An 18,063-nucleotide genomic window follows, 5' to 3' on the forward strand; every position below is an offset into this window, starting at 1 on the left:
AAATATGGTTTGGTTTTAAAGGTATAAAAAGTGTATTTTCTATATATAATTTTTTTTCAATTAAACATTGAAGCTACGGTTAAGAAATGAAATTTTACAAAAAATCCTTTTTTTTATTATTAGCTTTTATTGCCTGGAAAAATATAAATTTTCTTTTTTTTATAATACATTGGTTCAAATGTCTGGAATACCTGAAAAATTTTTAGTTACAAGTACCTGTAAGAATAAATAAGAAATTTAAAATTTTACATATTTTGACCTGAATATATGGATAATATAAAAAATTATGTAGTCTTTTCCTTAAAGTCTCAGTTTTTGTAATATCCTAAGTAATAATTTAAAATTTTGTGTTTTCATTGTTTATTAAAAATATATTTATTTTCATTTGGTTTTTATTTTATTTTCAAATAAAAATCGCGTTGAGACTGTCCCTCTAAATGACGATGTGACGGTGTTTTTATAAGGTTCAACAAAATACAAACAAAAATTGTCAATTCCTTTAATAAATACAAAAGTTGCATCATATAAATTTATTACCAATAAAAATATATATATATAAAAAAAACACCTTATTAATTTAGCTTTAAAGGTCTTATTAATAATAATTATTACTGAGCATTTCTAGAATTATTATTGTAATTGACTGTTAAAATCCCTTTATGATAATTATCCCTGTAAGGTCCTTGATCGTATCTTTTCAAGTTGTTCGAATAATAATTGGCCTCGTGTTGCCGATAGTTGGAAAGCTGCTGATAAACCTAAAAATTCAATTTTTATTTATATTTTACATTATTTTCTATTTAATTTATACCTGTTTCATTCTCTGTATGTTAATTTTACTAACAGATATATGGTTGACCATTGGCAAGGGATAGTCGGTCCCTACTATACATTTGGCCGCTTTTTGCACGTTTTCAGGAGACATCCACGGTTCGTGGATGTACTGGGTCGGCATGTTCTTGAGTATTGGTAAATATTTACTAAAATTAAGTAGAAAAACATTTAAATGAAAATATGATGTAATCATATAGCACTTTCTTAACTGGATATAGGCTAACCAACGTAAAATTAGCTTATAAAAACCTAAAGGCTTTTTCTTAGGAATTTCTGGTTTTACTCATTTTCTGATGTTTTTGTTTCCTAAAGAGTTTCTTTACCAGAAAGCCCATTACAAGTTCTCCTGTAAATCCAACTGTTTATATTGTAGAAGGCTTGACACACATAGTATTGATAAAAAATTTATAAAATCTTAAAAAAAAAATTGTCTTACTAATTTTGAGTGTAAAAGTAAAAAAAACTAAAGAAGAATTTACATACATGCTCATTTAAAGAAAAGCTGTTTATTAAACGCTTAGTAGTTTCAAGATTTTTTCCAATTCTTTTATCCTAAATTGGCCACCCTGTACACTTCAACTATTTAAATCCCTCACCGTATATAATCCCCGTTAGGATCCGCTTTCCTTCCAAACTTCACCGGACAATAACAGTGGAAAAACTGCTGGAAAAAACTGGAACAAGAGAGCCACATCCACATGCCCGCGTTCACTGACCAATCGGCATCCAGGAGAAGTTCCTCGAAGACCTTTTTGATGATTTAATTAATTTTTTTTTTGTTTAAATTTTTAATGGAAGTCGTATACCTTCATTCCTTCCTCCCACGAAATCCAGAGGTCTCCCCTGGTTAAAAAACAGGCCACAGCATGTCTGGCCAAATGATGGATCCAACCCTCTTGTCTCAGCTGGGTCATTATGGCGTCGATCCAGGGAAAGCCCGTTTGACCCTGGAATTATACGAGACGTAAGTGTGGGAAACGAAATTTAAAACTAAACATTAACAGAAGTGGAATAAGATATGTTTAAAGATATTATGAAAGTTTACAGAATATACCTATATAGATGCAATAAACGTGTTGCCTCAAAAAAACAATTATTGTTTCTATTTATCAGAGTGGGGAATTCTTATAGTTCCAATACAGTTACTAATGTTAGAAACATAGATTGAATTTATTTTGCAACTAAATGTTTTTTCTCTAATGTATTCAGCAATACTGGTACACTTGATACTATACAGGGTGATCGACCACCGATGGTAAATATATAAAAACAGAACGTAGAATTTTTTTTAAAATTTGGTAAACATGGTAACAGCCTGATTCAAGTAGGATTATACAGGGTTGTCGAAAATTGAATGAAAATCTTTAATTTACTAAAATGTTGTCAAATTATTTTTTTTTAATGGAACACTATATTTTATTTTATTTTCTAATGGACAGTAAAAATACCTGTAATTTAATATCCTTATACCTAACTCGTCGCGTTTTAAAATTACGTTTTTTTTTCATGAAATTTGATCATTTTAAATATGTATGTTTAGTTGGTAAATTACTTAGTTAGCTATGAACACAAATTGTATATTTTTATTTATGTATATTTTTTCAAAAAATATACAGGATTTTGAACAAAAAAAATTATTTTGGAGAGGATCGATTTTTTTCGAAAATTTCACAAAAGACCCATATCTCTAAAACCAGTAGAAATAAAGTTCTGATAATTTCTACACCTATTCCAGGGAATATTTAGGTATATAATAAATTATTGTAGCGTTTTGTAAAAAATTATGAGAGTTTTGAGAAAGAATTTTTTTTTTGAAAAAATGATAAAAATTAAATTTTAAAAATTTTTATTCCTACGGATTTCTGGGATTATTATTTCAGTATTTAAAAAAAAAGTGAAGGTTTTAAGAAAAAAAAATTTTAAAGGTAACTGTAATAATTATTGTAACTTACGTACAACGACTCTAAGGTAATTGCCACTCAAAAACTAGTAACAATGAATTTCTGAAAATTTTTACACATATTCCAAAAACAATTTGAGTGCACAACCCTTTTAGCGTTTTTTTGAAAATTTACAGGATTTTAAGAAAAAAATAATTTTTTCTCAAGATTCATTTTTTTCTCAGTATTTCAGAAAATGCCTGTATTGCAAAAACCAGTAAAAACAAAACATTTTTACATATATTCCCAGGATAATTATTTAACTCAATACCTTATTCAGCAATTTCCAAAAAATTCACAGAATTTAAAAAATATAAAACATTTATTGCAGAGGTCGATTTTTTTTTCAAAAATTTGACAAAATGTACGAAATTCAAAAATTTAGTCTTAAAAATTTTTATACAATTTCCTGGAATAATTTAACTATTATACACCTATTTTAGCGTGTTTCAAAAAATAACCAGTTGCCAAAAAGCAGGTCTTCTTTCGTTATCGCCAGGCAACAATGTTTGTACTGACCGATACTTATATGGCACAAATTTGTGTTTTTTTAAGACCCGCCAAATTGTTACTAAGCTCACACCGTAAGCTCTTGCTAAATCTCTAGTTGAGTTTTTCATATGAGCTTCAAAATATGCCAAAATAGAAATTTCAACATCCTCGCTTACTATAAATTGGTTCCTTCTTCTAGTTCTTTTAAACACGTTTTCGGTACTTCTAAATTTTCTGTAGAGAATTAAAAACTATCTACGGTTTGGCAAGTTACGAGTCTGGAATCTCTGGCGGTACTATATGATTTTTTTCGAAATGAAACTAAGTATACCAGCGTCTTATTTGGGTCACCTAGATTACGAAAACACCGGGTTATACCGGGATCCGAGCAGAACTAAGGGAACGAGAGCACTTTGAAAATCCTGAAAAAGTCGTTTTCGACGTCCGTTTTAAGGCCAAAAATGGGCATCAAAAATGCCATATCTCGGCTATCGTAAAAGCTACGATCTTGCGGATGGTGTCGTTGGATTCAGAATGACGAAACTAAGACAAAACCGTTGGAATTTTCCCGATAGCTCCCATAGAAGCCGAGATATCGACCTTCAAAGTTTGGGTTTTTTCATTTTTCGGTTATACCCCCCCGTATCGAATTTTTTCACCAAAAATTGATTTTTTTCGAAATCAAACTAAGTATACCAGCGTCTTATTTGGGTCACCTAGATTACGAAAACACCGGGTTATACCAGGATCCGAGCAGAACTAAGGGAATGAGAGCACTTTGAAAATCCTGAAAAAGTCGTTTTCGACGTCCATTTTTAAGGCCAAAAATGGGCATCAAAAATGCCATATCTCGGCTATCGTAAAAGCTACGACCTTGCGGATGGTGTCGTTGGATTCAAAATGACGAAACTAAGACAAAACCATTGGAATTTTCCCGATAGCTCCCATAGAAGCCGAGATATCGACCTTCAAAGTTTGGGTTTTTTCATTTTTCGGGTATACCCCCCCGTATCGAATTTTTTCACCAAAAATTGATTTTTTTCGAAATCAAACTAAGTATACCAGCGTCTTATTTGGGTCACCTAGATTACGAAAACACCGGGTTATACCAGGATCCGAGCAGAACTAAGGGAATGAGAGCACTTTGAAAATCCTGAAAAAGTCGTTTTCGACGTCCATTTTTAAGGCCAAAAATGGGCATCAAAAATGCCATATCTCGGCTATCGTAAAAGCTACGACCTTGCGGATGGTGTCGTTGGATTCAAAATGACGAAACTAAGACAAAACCATTGGAATTTTCCCGATAGCTCCCATAGAAGCCGAGATATCGACCTTCAAAGTTTGGGTTTTTTCATTTTTCGGGTATACCCCCCCGTATCGAATTTTTTCACCAAAAATTGATTTTTTTCGAAATCAAACTAAGTATACCAGTGTCTTATTTGGGTCACCTAGATTACGAAAACACCGGGTTATACCAGGATTCGAGCAGAACTAAGGGAATGAGAGCACTTTGAAAATCCTGAAAAAGTCGTTTTCGACGTCCGTTTTTGAGGCCAAAAATGGGCATCAAAAATGCCATATCTCGGCTATCGTAAAAGCTACGGCCTTGCGGATGGTGTCGTTGGATTCAGAATGACGAAACTAAGACAAAACCATTGGAATTTTCCCGATAGCTCCCATAGAAGCCGAGATATCGACCTTCAAAGTTTGGGTTTTTTCATTTTTCGGTTATACCCCCCCGTATCGAATTTTTTCACCAAAAATTGATTTTTTTCGAAATCAAACTAAGTATACCAGTGTCTTATTTGGGTCACCTAGATTACGAAAACACCGGGTTACACCAGGATCCGAGCAGAACTAAGGGAATGAGAGCACTTTGAAAATCCTGAAAAAGTCGTTTTCGACGTCCATTTTTAAGGCCAAAAATGGGCATCAAAAATGCCATATCTCGGCTATCGTAAAAGCTACGACCTTGCGGATGCTGTCGTTGGATTCAAAATGACGAAACTAAGACATAACCATTGGAATTTTCCCGATAGCTCCCATAGAAGCCGAGATATCGACCTTCAAAGTTTGGGTTTTTTCATTTTTCGGGTATACCCCCCCGTATCGAATTTTTTCACCAAAAATTGATTTTTTTCGAAATCAAACTAAGTATACCAGTGTCTTATTTGGGTCACCTAGATTACGAAAACACCGGGTTATACCAGGATTCGAGCAGAACTAAGGGAATGAGAGCACTTTGAAAATCCTGAAAAAGTCGTTTTCGACGTCCATTTTTAAGGCCAAAAATGGGCATCAAAAATGCCATATCTCGGCTATCGTAAAAGCTACGACCTTGCGGATGCTGTCGTTGGATTCAAAATGACGAAACTAAGACATAACCATTGGAATTTTCCCGATAGCTCCCATAGAAGCCGAGATATCGACCTTCAAAGTTTGGGTTTTTTCATTTTTCGGGTATACCCCCCCGTATCGAATTTTTTCACCAAAAATTGATTTTTTTCGAAATCAAACTAAGTATACCAGTGTCTTATTTGGGTCACCTAGATTACGAAAACACCGAGTTATACCAGGATCCGAGCAGAACTAAGGGAATGAGAGCACTTTGAAAATCCTGAAAAAGTCGTTTTCGACGTCCATTTTTAAGGCCAAAAATGGGCATCAAAAATGCCATATCTCGGCTATCGTAAAAGCTACGACCTTGCGGATGCTGTCGTTGGATTCAAAATGACGAAACTAAGACATAACCATTGGAATTTTCCCGATAGCTCCCATAGAAGCCGAGATATCGACCTTCAAAGTTTGGGTTTTTTCATTTTTCGGGTATACCCCCCCGTATCGAATTTTTTCACCAAAAATTGATTTTTTTCGAAATCAAACTAAGTATACCAGTGTCTTATTTGGGTCACCTAGATTACGAAAACACCGAGTTATACCAGGATCCGAGCAGAACTAAGGGAATGAGAGCACTTTGAAAATCCTGAAAAAGTCGTTTTCGACGTCCGTTTTTGAGGCCAAAAATGGGCATCAAAAATGCCATATCTCGGCTATCGTAAAAGCTACGGCCTTGCGGATGGTGTCGTTGGATTCAGAATGACGAAACTAAGACAAAACCATTGGAATTTTCCCGATAGCTCCCATAGAAGCCGAGATATCGACCTTCAAAGTTTGGGTTTTTTCATTTTTCGGGTATACCCCCCCGTATCGAATTTTTTCACCAAAAATTGATTTTTTTCGAAATCAAACTAAGTATACCAGTGTCTTATTTGGGTCACCTAGATTACGAAAACACCGAGTTATACCAGGATCCGAGCAGAACTAAGGGAATGAGAGCACTTTGAAAATCCTGAAAAAGTCGTTTTCGACGTCCATTTTTAAGGCCAAAAATGGGCATCAAAAATGCCATATCTCGGCTATCGTAAAAGCTACGACCTTGCGGATGGTGTCGTTGGATTCAGAATGACGAAACTAAGACATAACCATTGGAATTTTCCCGATAGCTCCCATAGAAGCCGAGATATCGACCTTCAAAGTTTGGGTTTTTTCATTTTTCGGTTATACCCCCCCGTATCGAATTTTTTCACCAAAAATTGATTTTTTTCGAAATCAAACTAAGTATACCAGTGTCTTATTTGGGTCACCTAGATTACGAAAACACCGGGTTACACCAGGATCCGAGCAGAACTAAGGGAATGAGAGCACTTTGAAAATCCTGAAAAAGTCGTTTTCGACGTCCATTTTTAAGGCCAAAAATGGGCATCAAAAATGCCATATCTCGGCTATCGTAAAAGCTACGACCTTGCGGATGCTGTCGTTGGATTCAAAATGACGAAACTAAGACATAACCATTGGAATTTTCCCGATAGCTCCCATAGAAGCCGAGATATCGACCTTTAAAGTTTGGGTTTTTTCATTTTTCGGGTATACCCCCCCGTATCGAATTTTTTCACCAAAAATTGATTTTTTTCGAAATCAAACTAAGTATACCAGTGTCTTATTTGGGTCACCTAGATTACGAAAACACCGAGTTATACCAGGATCCGAGCAGAACTAAGGGAATGAGAGCACTTTGAAAATCCTGAAAAAGTCGTTTTCGACGTCCATTTTTAAGGCCAAAAATGGGCATCAAAAATGCCATATCTCGGCTATCGTAAAAGCTACGACCTTGCGGATGGTGTCGTTGGATTCAAAATGACGAAACTAAGACATAACCATTGGAATTTTCCCGATAGCTCCCATAGAAGCCGAGATATCGACCTTCAAAGTTTGGGTTTTTTCATTTTTCGGGTATACCCCCCCGTATCGAATTTTTTCACCAAAAATTGATTTTTTTCGAAATCAAACTAAGTATACCAGTGTCTTATTTGGGTCACCTAGATTACGAAAACACCGGGTTATACCAGGATTCGAGCAGAACTAAGGGAATGAGAGCACTTTGAAAATCCTGAAAAAGTCGTTTTCGACGTCCGTTTTTGAGGCCAAAAATGGGCATCAAAAATGCCATATCTCGGCTATCGTAAAAGCTACGGCCTTGCGGATGGTGTCGTTGGATTCAAAATGACGAAACTAAGATAAAACCATTGGAATTTTCCCGATAGCTCCCATAGAAGCCGAGATATCGACCTTCAAAGTTTGGGTTTTTTCATTTTTCGGGTATACCCCCCCGTATCGAATTTTTTCACCAAAAATAGATTTTTTTCAAAATCAAACTAAGTATACCAGTGTCTTATTTGGGTCACCTAGATTACGAAAACACCGGGTTATACCAGGATCCGAGCAGAACTAAGGGAATGAGAGCACTTTGAAAATCCTGAAAAAGTCGTTTTCGACGTCCGTTTTTGAGGCCAAAAATGGGCATCAAAAATGCCATATCTCGGCTATCGTAAAAGCTACGACCTTGCGGATGGTGTCGTTGGATTCAAAATGACGAAACTAAGATAAAAGCATTGGAATTTTCCCGATAGCTCCCATAGAAGCCGAGATATCGACCTTCAAAGTTTGGGTTTTTTCATTTTTCGGGTATACCCCCCCGTATCGAATTTTTTCACCAAAAATAGATTTTTTTCGAAATCAAACTAAGTATACCAGTGTCTTAATTGGGTCACCTAGATTACGAAAACACCGGGTTATACCAGGATCCGAGCAGAACTAAGCGAATGAGAGCACTTTGAAAATCCTGAAAAAGTCGTTTTCGACGTCCGTTTTTGAGGCCAAAAATGGGCATCAAAAATGCCATATCTCGGCTATCGTAAAAGCTACGACCTTGCGGATGGTGTCGTTGGATTCAAAATGACGAAACTAAGATAAAACCATTGGAATTTTCCCGATAGCTCCCATAGAAGCCGAGATATCGACCTTCAAAGTTTGGGTTTTTTCATTTTTCGGGTATACCCCCCCGTATCGAATTTTTTCACCAAAAATAGATTTTTTTCGAAATCAAACTAAGTATACCAGTGTCTTAATTGGGTCACCTAGATTACGAAAACACCGGGTTATACCAGGATCCGAGCAGAACTAAGCGAATGAGAGCACTTTGAAAATCCTGAAAAAGTCGTTTTCGACGTCCGTTTTTGAGGCCAAAAATGGGCATCAAAAATGCCATATCTCGGCTATCGTAAAAGCTACGACCTTGCGGATGGTGTCGTTGGATTCAAAATGACGAAACTAAGATAAAACCATTGGAATTTTCCCGATAGCTCCCATAGAAGCCGAGATATCGACCTTCAAAGTTTGGGTTTTTTCATTTTTCGGGTATACCCCCCCGTATCGAATTTTTTCACCAAAAATAGATTTTTTTCGAAATCAAACTAAGTATACCAGTGTCTTAATTGGGTCACCAAGATTACGAAAACACCGGGTTATACCAGGATCCGAGCAGAACTAAGCGAATGAGAGCACTTTGAAAATCCTGAAAAAGTCGTTTTCGACGTCCGTTTTTGAGGCCAAAAATGGGCATCAAAAATGCCATATCTCGGCTATCGTAAAAGCTACGACCTTGCGGATGGTGTCGTTGGATTCAAAATGACGAAACTAAGATAAAACCATTGGAATTTTCCCGATAGCTCCCATAGAAGCCGAGATATCGACCTTCAAAGTTTGGGTTTTTTCATTTTTCGGGTATACCCCCCCGTATCGAATTTTTTCACCAAAAATAGATTTTTTTCGAAATCAAACTAAGTATACCAGTGTCTTAATTGGGTCACCTAGATTACGAAAACACCGGGTTATACCAGGATCCGAGCAGAACTAAGCGAATGAGAGCACTTTGAAAATCCTGAAAAAGTCGTTTTCGGCGTCCGTTTTTGAGGCCAAAAATGGGCATCAAAAATGCCATATCTCGGCTATCGTAAAAGCTACGACCTTGCGGATGGTGTCGTTGGATTCAAAATGACGAAACTAAGATAAAACCATTGGAATTTTCCCGATAGCTCCCATAGAAGCCGAGATATCGACCTTCAAAGTTTGGGTTTTTTCATTTTTCGGGTATACCCCCCCGTATCGAATTTTTTCACCAAAAATAGATTTTTTTCGAAATCAAACTAAGTATACCAGTATCTTAATTGGGTCACCTAGATTACGAAAACACCGGGTTATACCAGGATCCGAGCAGAACTAAGCGAATGAGAGCACTTTGAAAATCCTGAAAAAGTCGTTTTCGACGTCCGTTTTTGAGGCCAAAAATGGGCATCAAAAATGCCATATCTCGGCTATCGTAAAAGCTACGACCTTGCGGATGGTGTCGTTGGATTCAAAATGACGAAACTAAGATAAAACCATTGGAATTTTCCCGATAGCTCCCATAGAAGCCGAGATATCGACCTTCAAAGTTTGGGTTTTTTCATTTTTCGGGTATACCCCCCCGTATCGAATTTTTTCACCAAAAATAGATTTTTTTCAAAATCAAACTAAGTATACCAGTGTCTTATTTGGGTCACCTAGATTACGAAAACACCGGGTTATACCAGGATCCGAGCAGAACTAAGAAAATGAGAGCACTTTGAAAATCCTGAAAAAGTCGTTTTCGACGTCCGTTTTTAAGGCCAAAAATGGGCATCAAAAATGCCATATCTCGGCTATCGTAAAAGCTACGACCTTGCGGATGGTGTCGTTGGATTCAAAATGACGAAACTAAGACATAACCTTTGGAATTTTCCCGATAGCTCCCATAGAAGCCGAGATATCGACCTTCAAAGTTTGGGTTTTTTCATTTTTCGGGTATACCCCCCCGTATCGAATTTTTTCACCAAAAATAGATTTTTTTCGAAATCAAACTAAGTATACCAGTGTCTTAATTGGGTCACCTAGATTACGAAAACACCGGGTTATACCAGGATCCGAGCAGAACTAAGCGAATGAGAGCACTTTGAAAATCCTGAAAAAGTCGTTTTCGACGTCCGTTTTTGAGGCCAAAAATGGGCATCAAAAATGCCATATCTCGGCTATCGTAAAAGCTACGACCTTGCGGATGGTGTCGTTGGATTCAAAATGACGAAACTAAGACATAACCTTTGGAATTTTCCCGATAGCTCCCATAGAAGCCGAGATATCGACCTTTAAAATTTGGGTTTTTTCATTTTTCGGGTATACCCCCCCGTATCGAATTTTTTCACCAAAAATTGATTTTTTTCGAAATCAAACTAAGTATACCAGTGTCTTAATTGGGTCACCTAGATTACGAAAACACCGGGTTATACCAGGATCCGAGCAGAACTAAGCGAATGAGAGCACTTTGAAAATCCTGAAAAAGTCGTTTTCGACGTCCGTTTTTGAGGCCAAAAATGGGCATCAAAAATGCCATATCTCGGCTATCGTAAAAGCTACGGCCTTGCGGATGGTGTCGTTGGATTCAGAATGACGAAACTAAGACAAAACCATTGGAATTTTCCCGATAGCTCCCATAGAAGCCGAGATATCGACCTTCAAAGTTTGGGTTTTTTCATTTTTCGGGTATACCCCCCCGTATCGAATTTTTTCACCAAAAATTGATTTTTTCGAAATCAAACTAAGTATACCAGCGTCTTATTTGGGTCACCTAGATTATGAAAACACCGGGTTATACCAGGATCCGAGCAGAACTAAGGGAATGAGAGCACTTTGAAAATCCTGAAAAAGTCGTTTTCGACGTCCGTTTTTGAGGCCAAAAATGGGCATCAAAAATGCCATATCTCGGCTATCGTAAAAGCTACGACCTTGCGGATGGTGTCGTTGGATTCAGAATGACGAAACTAAGATAAAACCATTGAAAATTTCCCGATAGTTCCCATAGAAGCCGAGATATCGACCTTCAAATTTTGGGTTTTTTCATTTTTCGGGTATACCCCCCCGTATCGAATTTTTTCACCAAAAATTGATTTTTTTCGAAATCAAAATAAGTATACCAGCGTCTTATTTGGGTTACCTAGATTACGAAAACACCGGGTTATACCAGGATCCGAGCAGAACTAAAGGAATGAAAGCACTTTGAAAATCCTGAAAAAGTCGCTTTCGACGTCCGTTTTTGAGGCCAAAAATGGGCATCAAAAATGCCATATCTCGGCTATCGTAAAAGCTACGACCTTGCGGATGATCTCGTTGGATTCAGAATGACGAAACTAAGACAAAACCGTTGGAATTTTCCCGATAGCTCCCATAGAAGCCGAGATATCGACCTATGTACGTATTTAGATTTTACAAAAATCACAAACTTTGCTAACATGTACCTAATTGTCAGTATTTCTTTATTTAATAAAATCTCTACGGCTACTGTCATTTTATTATTTAAACAATGATTTAATTAACCGACCCCGTATTTTACATATTAACAAAGATACCAATAGTGCCGACTTAATCGGAGGCACCCTGTATATTCCTGGAATAATTTACCTATACACCCATTTTAGCGTTTTTCAAAAAATCAACAAAATTTTGAGAACAACATTTTTTTTTTATAAAAGATCGATTTTTTTCAATAATTTCAAAAAACGCCCTTATCGCAAAAATCAGTACAAATAATATTGCGAAAATCTGTACACATATTTATAGGATAATTTAATTGAATACCTAGTTAAGCGTTCTCCTAAAATTCAAAATACAGAATTTTTAAATTTAAATTCGAAATTAAAATAAAAGTTCACTTAAATTAAGAGAGAAGTTCCTATGCAAAGAACTCGACATACTTATGCTTACATTTGCCCATTTGGCCAGCGCTTCCGCGTTCCTATCCCACGGTATTTGTACGCATATGGGATTCCCAAGCATTTTATCGAAATTGGGATTTTTAGTGGCCGCACAGTAGAAAAATTCCCTCCATAGTAATTGCCCGTGAAGCGACAGGGGTGGAAACGCCTAGAAAACCCCACGAAATTAATAACATCAATGATTTCAACTAATTAAGCACCCTCACCTTTTTAATTTTCTTATATAGATCGGTAAGTTGATAATAAAACAATCTGGTGGATAAACATCCGAACCTCAAATAGGGCGACAAGCCTGTTTGCGAGGGTAGAAGCGACTGGGGGGTCATTTTGGGTCTCCCGAAGGACGCCACCCACGCTTTTCTTTCCAGGTGTCGTTCCAGTCTGGCTAACGCTTCCGTTTCACCTCCCTAATTATCCCATTTTTTCATTAAAAATTTTCCGGATACCGAGATACGGTTTTTATACCTGCCACACTGGAGGGTTTAATCCCTCAGTATCGAACCCCAACTCTTCCAAGGTGGGCACCCCGAATTTTTCATCGTGGTCTTCTGCTAAAGGAGTATGGGCCAGTTCCACTGTGGAACCGGTTACTGGGGGTTCCGGTTGAGGTGGTGGACCCATACAAGCGATCACTGCCAGGAATTGATGGTAGGTTAGAGGGGCTTTACCTCCATTTCTTAAATAAAAAAAAATTACAAGAGTTATTTAAGATATTCCAAATACAGGGTGTTTGGAAGGTGAGTAGCCAAATGGAAATGGTGAATAGGTGAGGTTACTGGCTGTTTAGAACGCATAGTATTTTTTTGTTTTCTCTCAAATTTAAGGAGTAATATGTTTTTCCTTTTTTTATTAGATTTTCCCCTTTTACTTACTTACTTTACTTACTTACGCTAATTTAGGTGTGTAGTAAAATTATTCCAGGCATTTGTATAAAAATTTTAAAACTTAATTTTTGAATTTTGTCGACGTTTTGCCAAATTTTTGAAAAAAAAATCGATCTTTCATAAAAAAAAATTGTTTTTTTACTTTAACCTTTAATTTTTTTTTAATTTTTCGCCAAAATGGCGCACAATTAATTTTATTTTAAAGACTAATGTTGTCTCATTCAGATTTAGGTAATAACTGAGAAAAATATTCAAAGAGAAACTAATAGTGGAGTAACAAACTTCCTCAAATCAATAGAAAAAAAATGTTACGTCAACTTTATGACATTAGCCGGGTAAACTTAATAAAATGAAAGGATACGTTTTCATTGAATTAGTTAAAAAAAAAACTATATCAAATACACAGTATTTTATAGCTTCACTTTATATTATAAAATCAATTTATTTGCAAATTTCATTAATATATCTTTCTCTCTGGCACTCATAGAGTTCTCATGGGAAGTACTAGAAGGAGTAATCGAACATGCAAGTGCGATACCACATTTTAAAGGCAATTAAAAATACTTTTTAGAAATGAGAAAATTTAATATGGCGCCCATAAGAAAAAATAAAGCTGACGATGATCGGAAAAAAACGAAACGTCGCATTAATTTTTTTTTATGTTGTAAAACATAAAAAGTGGCAATGAAAAACTGTTTTTAATTTTCCGATATTTGTTTAAATAAAGTCGGTGGAAGGTAAAAATGATTTTGTCAAATTTCGGTTTTTTTTTTGGATATCTCCGGAAGTATTTGGAATATTACAATTTTTTAAAAGTCATTTTATTAAGCTCCAAATTGCGCAACTTTGCCTCTGTTTAACCGACCCCGTAACCGAGATTCCAATGGCCACCCTCGAATTTTGGACACTGTTATCACCATTCTCTCACTGTTTTTCAACACTTTTCTGCAAAAAATTAAGTATATTATTTTATCAGTGGCAGTTTATTCGCTTGCAACATATCTGATGCAATGACGCCAAATTCTCAAAATTTCAAAAAAAAAAAACATTTTAAAATATCATAAAAATTTATCACTTGATTTTTTAAAATAAACTTTGATGAGATACTCTTGAATAAAGTCGATATTCAACATTGAATAAATGTAGATAATGTATTTTAAAGAAAAAGGTAATGACTTGGCAACGCCGCACGATCTTATTGTTGATGCCACGGACGCAAGGAACCAGTGACGTCGTCAAAAAATATTTGCACGATAAATATTTAATAATAATAGAGTATGCTTTAAATATAAGGGATATTAACATTTATGGACTATTTATGTTTTTTTTAACGCACTTCCTTAGAGCAAAGCTACCTACATAATAAATAAATTAAATATTTATTATATTTCTTAATAATAAATTTTTAACATTTTCGTCCTTTTTTATTCTTCAAAGCAACAGTATTGCTATATCGGAAACTAATCTACCCGTTTTAATTAAAAAGACATAATGACGACAGATAGGTCCTGGTAGATACATACTGTTAATAAAACCGTGGACAAAATTCCAATTTTTTTTTCTGGTCTTTTAATGGTTAAGTATTTTCAAAAAATATATTCTTATTTCACTTCTACTCGTATTTCACACACACAATCACATTAAAGTTTTTATTTCGGCCTATTTCAAGGATCCCTTATGCTACGTTTATGAAGACGGTTCCCCCATGATGTGATGTTATAAAAGGATCGATATTTTCTTGAAAGATGTAAGTAGAAAATGTTCCTAATTCGTTGGAATCAAATGAGGTTACAATCCAAGAAATATGAGTTAAAATAAAATGAAAGTTGGCCACGAAGATATTCTACAACTTCAAATGCCCGGAAATCACTTTAAAATGTCATAAAAAAAGTATTTAAGATGCCTTCAAGATCGTAGAAACTACATAAAATAGTATAAAATCCCTGGAAAATATAAAATCACGTCAAATTGTTGGCAATAGCTAGAATTTTTAGTTTTTCCATAGTTAATAATAATGGCTTTTATTTGAAAATATACAATAACAAATACAGTAAAGAGCTATTACTACAAGATATAATATGGCGCAGTCTAGCTTAGAAGCTACTCTACTGAACCATTTGATATTGGTCTAAACCTAAATAATAACACAGATCTGCCATAATAATTAGCATATAACCCCAAAAGTATTCACCTATCAGAAGAATATCAATAAAAAATAGCAATATGTATAAGTTAATAAATAAACATAGGAAAATCAACATTTCATGTACATCCAAATTTAAATGCCCTTACTCACAGTATGAACCCAATTACAGCAACCATTTTCATAAAGAAATAACTATTGTAATATAAAATCTTTTACATGAATAACTGATCAATACTAGATCTAATAAACCTTTTGAAAGAAACTAGTGTAAGAGATTTTATGTGCAGAGGAACTCTGTTATAAAGTCTCGCGCTATATTGTAACTAAAAGACCTTTCAAAAGTAGAAGTTGAGTGAAGAGGTATAGTTACACAGCTCGTATCGCGAAGATCTAGATTATGGATTTCTGATTTATTTTCCTGTATAAGTAGTCGGGACACTTTTTTGCTATTATTTTATAAAATAACACAACTGAATGGAAGCCTCTCATCCATTCTAAACCAATGCACATCTCTCAACTTACTCCCGGCTCTCTACCCCGTATACCCCCAATTAGTCTTACACAGTGGTTTTGTATTAACTGAATGCGATATCTATCCCTTTCCAGCAAACATGGGCCATAAACTACATCGGCATAATTGAAGTGCGAAAGCACTAAAGAGTCACAAAGCATTTTCTTTAATGACTCTGTCAATAGATGCCTTTGTTTAAATATAAGCTTTAGATTTAGGAATGCTCTCTTAATACACATGCTGACATGCTCAGTAAACCTCAAATCACTGTCCAGAACCAGCCCTAGATTTTTAGCGTGGTCAACAAGTGCAAGTTTATTATTATTATTTAAATTTATTTGAATGCTATCCTTATGCAACTGTCGTGATTGAGTTCTGCCAAAGAGCAACACCTGAGACTTGGAGGGGTTAAGAGTGACGCAGTGCTTATGAGAAATTAAGAGCAGTGACTCCAAATCTTTATTTATTTCATTTATGCACTCGAGAACACGACCCGGATTAAAAGATTTGTAGACCTGCATAAAAATGTACATTACAAGATTCAATGTATTTTGCCATTTGGGAAGTATATAAGGTAAAAATAAGAGGCCCCAAAATTGAACCTTGTGGAACCCCAAAACATAATGGCACGGATTCAGATACTTCGCCATTGACTTTAACCCTCTGACTTCTACCCTTTGAATAACTGGTAACTAGATTGCAAGCGGTAGTGTCGAATCCCAGATATTTTAAAATCGCCAAAAGAAGATTATGATTTATTCTGTCAAACGCTTTTGAATAGTCTAAAAGGACTAAAATAGTTAATTCGTTATTATCGATAGCTTGAAATATATCATCTGTTACTTTCAAAAGCGCTGTTGAACAACTATATCCTGGTCGAAATCCAGACTGGGTGGCTGGTAATAAATTGTACTGTTGAACATATTCTCGAATTTGATTATTAAGAATACGTTCTAAAGTTTTAAACAGAGTAGGGAGAATGCTTACTGACTGTAAGTCCTTTATATAGTTCAGTTAATTTATTTACCTTAGGTACAGGTGTTACAATGGAACACTTCCAATGATCGGGAAAGCATGAAATATGGAGAAGTTCACTAAGTGTATAATTACAGGTTTAACATAATTTTTTTAACGTCTAGGAATCTGTAATGAATTCTCCCAATCTACCTAGAATCCCAATCGGACCCTTAATTTTTCCAGGGATTAGGAATAATTTCTTCCAGGATCTTTTAGTGAATTCTCTCTACAATTTATATAATGGAAGGAAAAGTCGCTAAAGATCTACAGAAAATAAAAAATTGCCAAAAAGAAATTTTGTTCAACATTTCCTAGGGTTTTCAAGTAGTTTCTCACGTTTTCCAGGTGATTGTCACGATTAAAATTTTAATTTTATACTGGGAATTTAGCATACATTTTACATATTTTAGGAGTTTAAAAAATCGAATGTTTTCCAGACTTTCAAAGTCGTTTTTTATGGTTAACTATAGATCTCAAATAGTCTTTCACGTCTAGTTTTGAATGTGGTAGACATTACTAAAGGCATTGTTAATTAGAAAATTTAATTATTACTTTTATGTGTTTATTTTCCAAGGATTTTGTGATGTTAGAAGCTTCTCTCTACAGTAGCTCCCAGATAATTTACACTAAGGCATTTCGCACAGTTACACTACTTTACTATAAAACTATTAAATTATAGCGAAATTGCAACACTGAACAAGAACACGGCCAATCGGCAACGTTGCACTACACCATTTAGTCGTACAAATTATAATATATCTCAGCGAATCCTTAAACGGGGGTCCGAGCCGATTTGAAATAATCGAAATATTTGAAATTTGTCCGACGCGTTCACCAATCCGTGAGAATTATTTTAAATTATTTCAAATGGCGCTGAACCTACGTTTAAGGTTTCTCGGTGATGGTTGCCTCACTCGTCTGGAATGTGGCGCGATATTATTCGATTTTAGTTAGTTACTTTGCGGGTTATTTGGATGTTAAATGGGTTTAATTATGTGATGGTTACATTAATATGGTGTAAGCGTTTGTCTGTCAAAAAAGGTGAATAACTGTAAGTAAT

The 18,063-nt window shown here is 35.3% G+C and overlaps 2 protein-coding genes across 4 annotated transcripts in view; one reads left to right on the forward strand and one right to left on the reverse strand.

Annotated features, from left to right (window-relative positions):
• Positions 1–485: 485 nt before the first annotated feature.
• LOC126743772 (cryptochrome-1-like) overlaps positions 486–18,063 on the reverse strand; it is a 28,699-nt gene continuing 11,121 nt past the window's right edge. The window contains exons 5-11 of one of the 2 annotated variants that reach the window (XM_050450992.1): positions 12,911–13,121; positions 12,652–12,852; positions 12,435–12,593; positions 1,641–1,781; positions 1,431–1,582; positions 812–980; positions 486–758 (exon numbers count right to left, since the gene is read on the reverse strand). In XM_050450992.1, coding sequence (XP_050306949.1) covers positions 609–758; positions 812–980; positions 1,431–1,582; positions 1,641–1,781; positions 12,435–12,593; positions 12,652–12,852; positions 12,911–13,121 — 1,183 coding nt within the window. In that variant the 3' untranslated portion in view covers positions 486–608. Of the gene's footprint in view, positions 759–811; positions 981–1,430; positions 1,583–1,640; positions 1,782–12,424; positions 12,594–12,651; positions 12,853–12,910; positions 13,122–18,063 lie in introns of those variants that run through there. The other variant, XM_050450993.1, reaches the window with a different exon arrangement.
• Positions 17,925–18,063, forward strand: part of LOC126743771 (cadherin-89D) — a 43,769-nt gene continuing 43,630 nt past the window's right edge. The window contains exon 1 of one of the 2 annotated variants that reach the window (XM_050450989.1): positions 17,925–18,054. The gene's annotated coding sequence lies outside the window, so the exon portion shown is untranslated. The remainder of the gene's footprint in view (positions 18,055–18,063) is intronic. The other variant, XM_050450991.1, reaches the window with a different exon arrangement.

This window comes from Anthonomus grandis, chromosome 13 (genome assembly GCF_022605725.1).
Source record: "Anthonomus grandis grandis chromosome 13, icAntGran1.3, whole genome shotgun sequence".
Taxonomy (NCBI): Eukaryota; Metazoa; Arthropoda; class Insecta; order Coleoptera; family Curculionidae; genus Anthonomus; species Anthonomus grandis.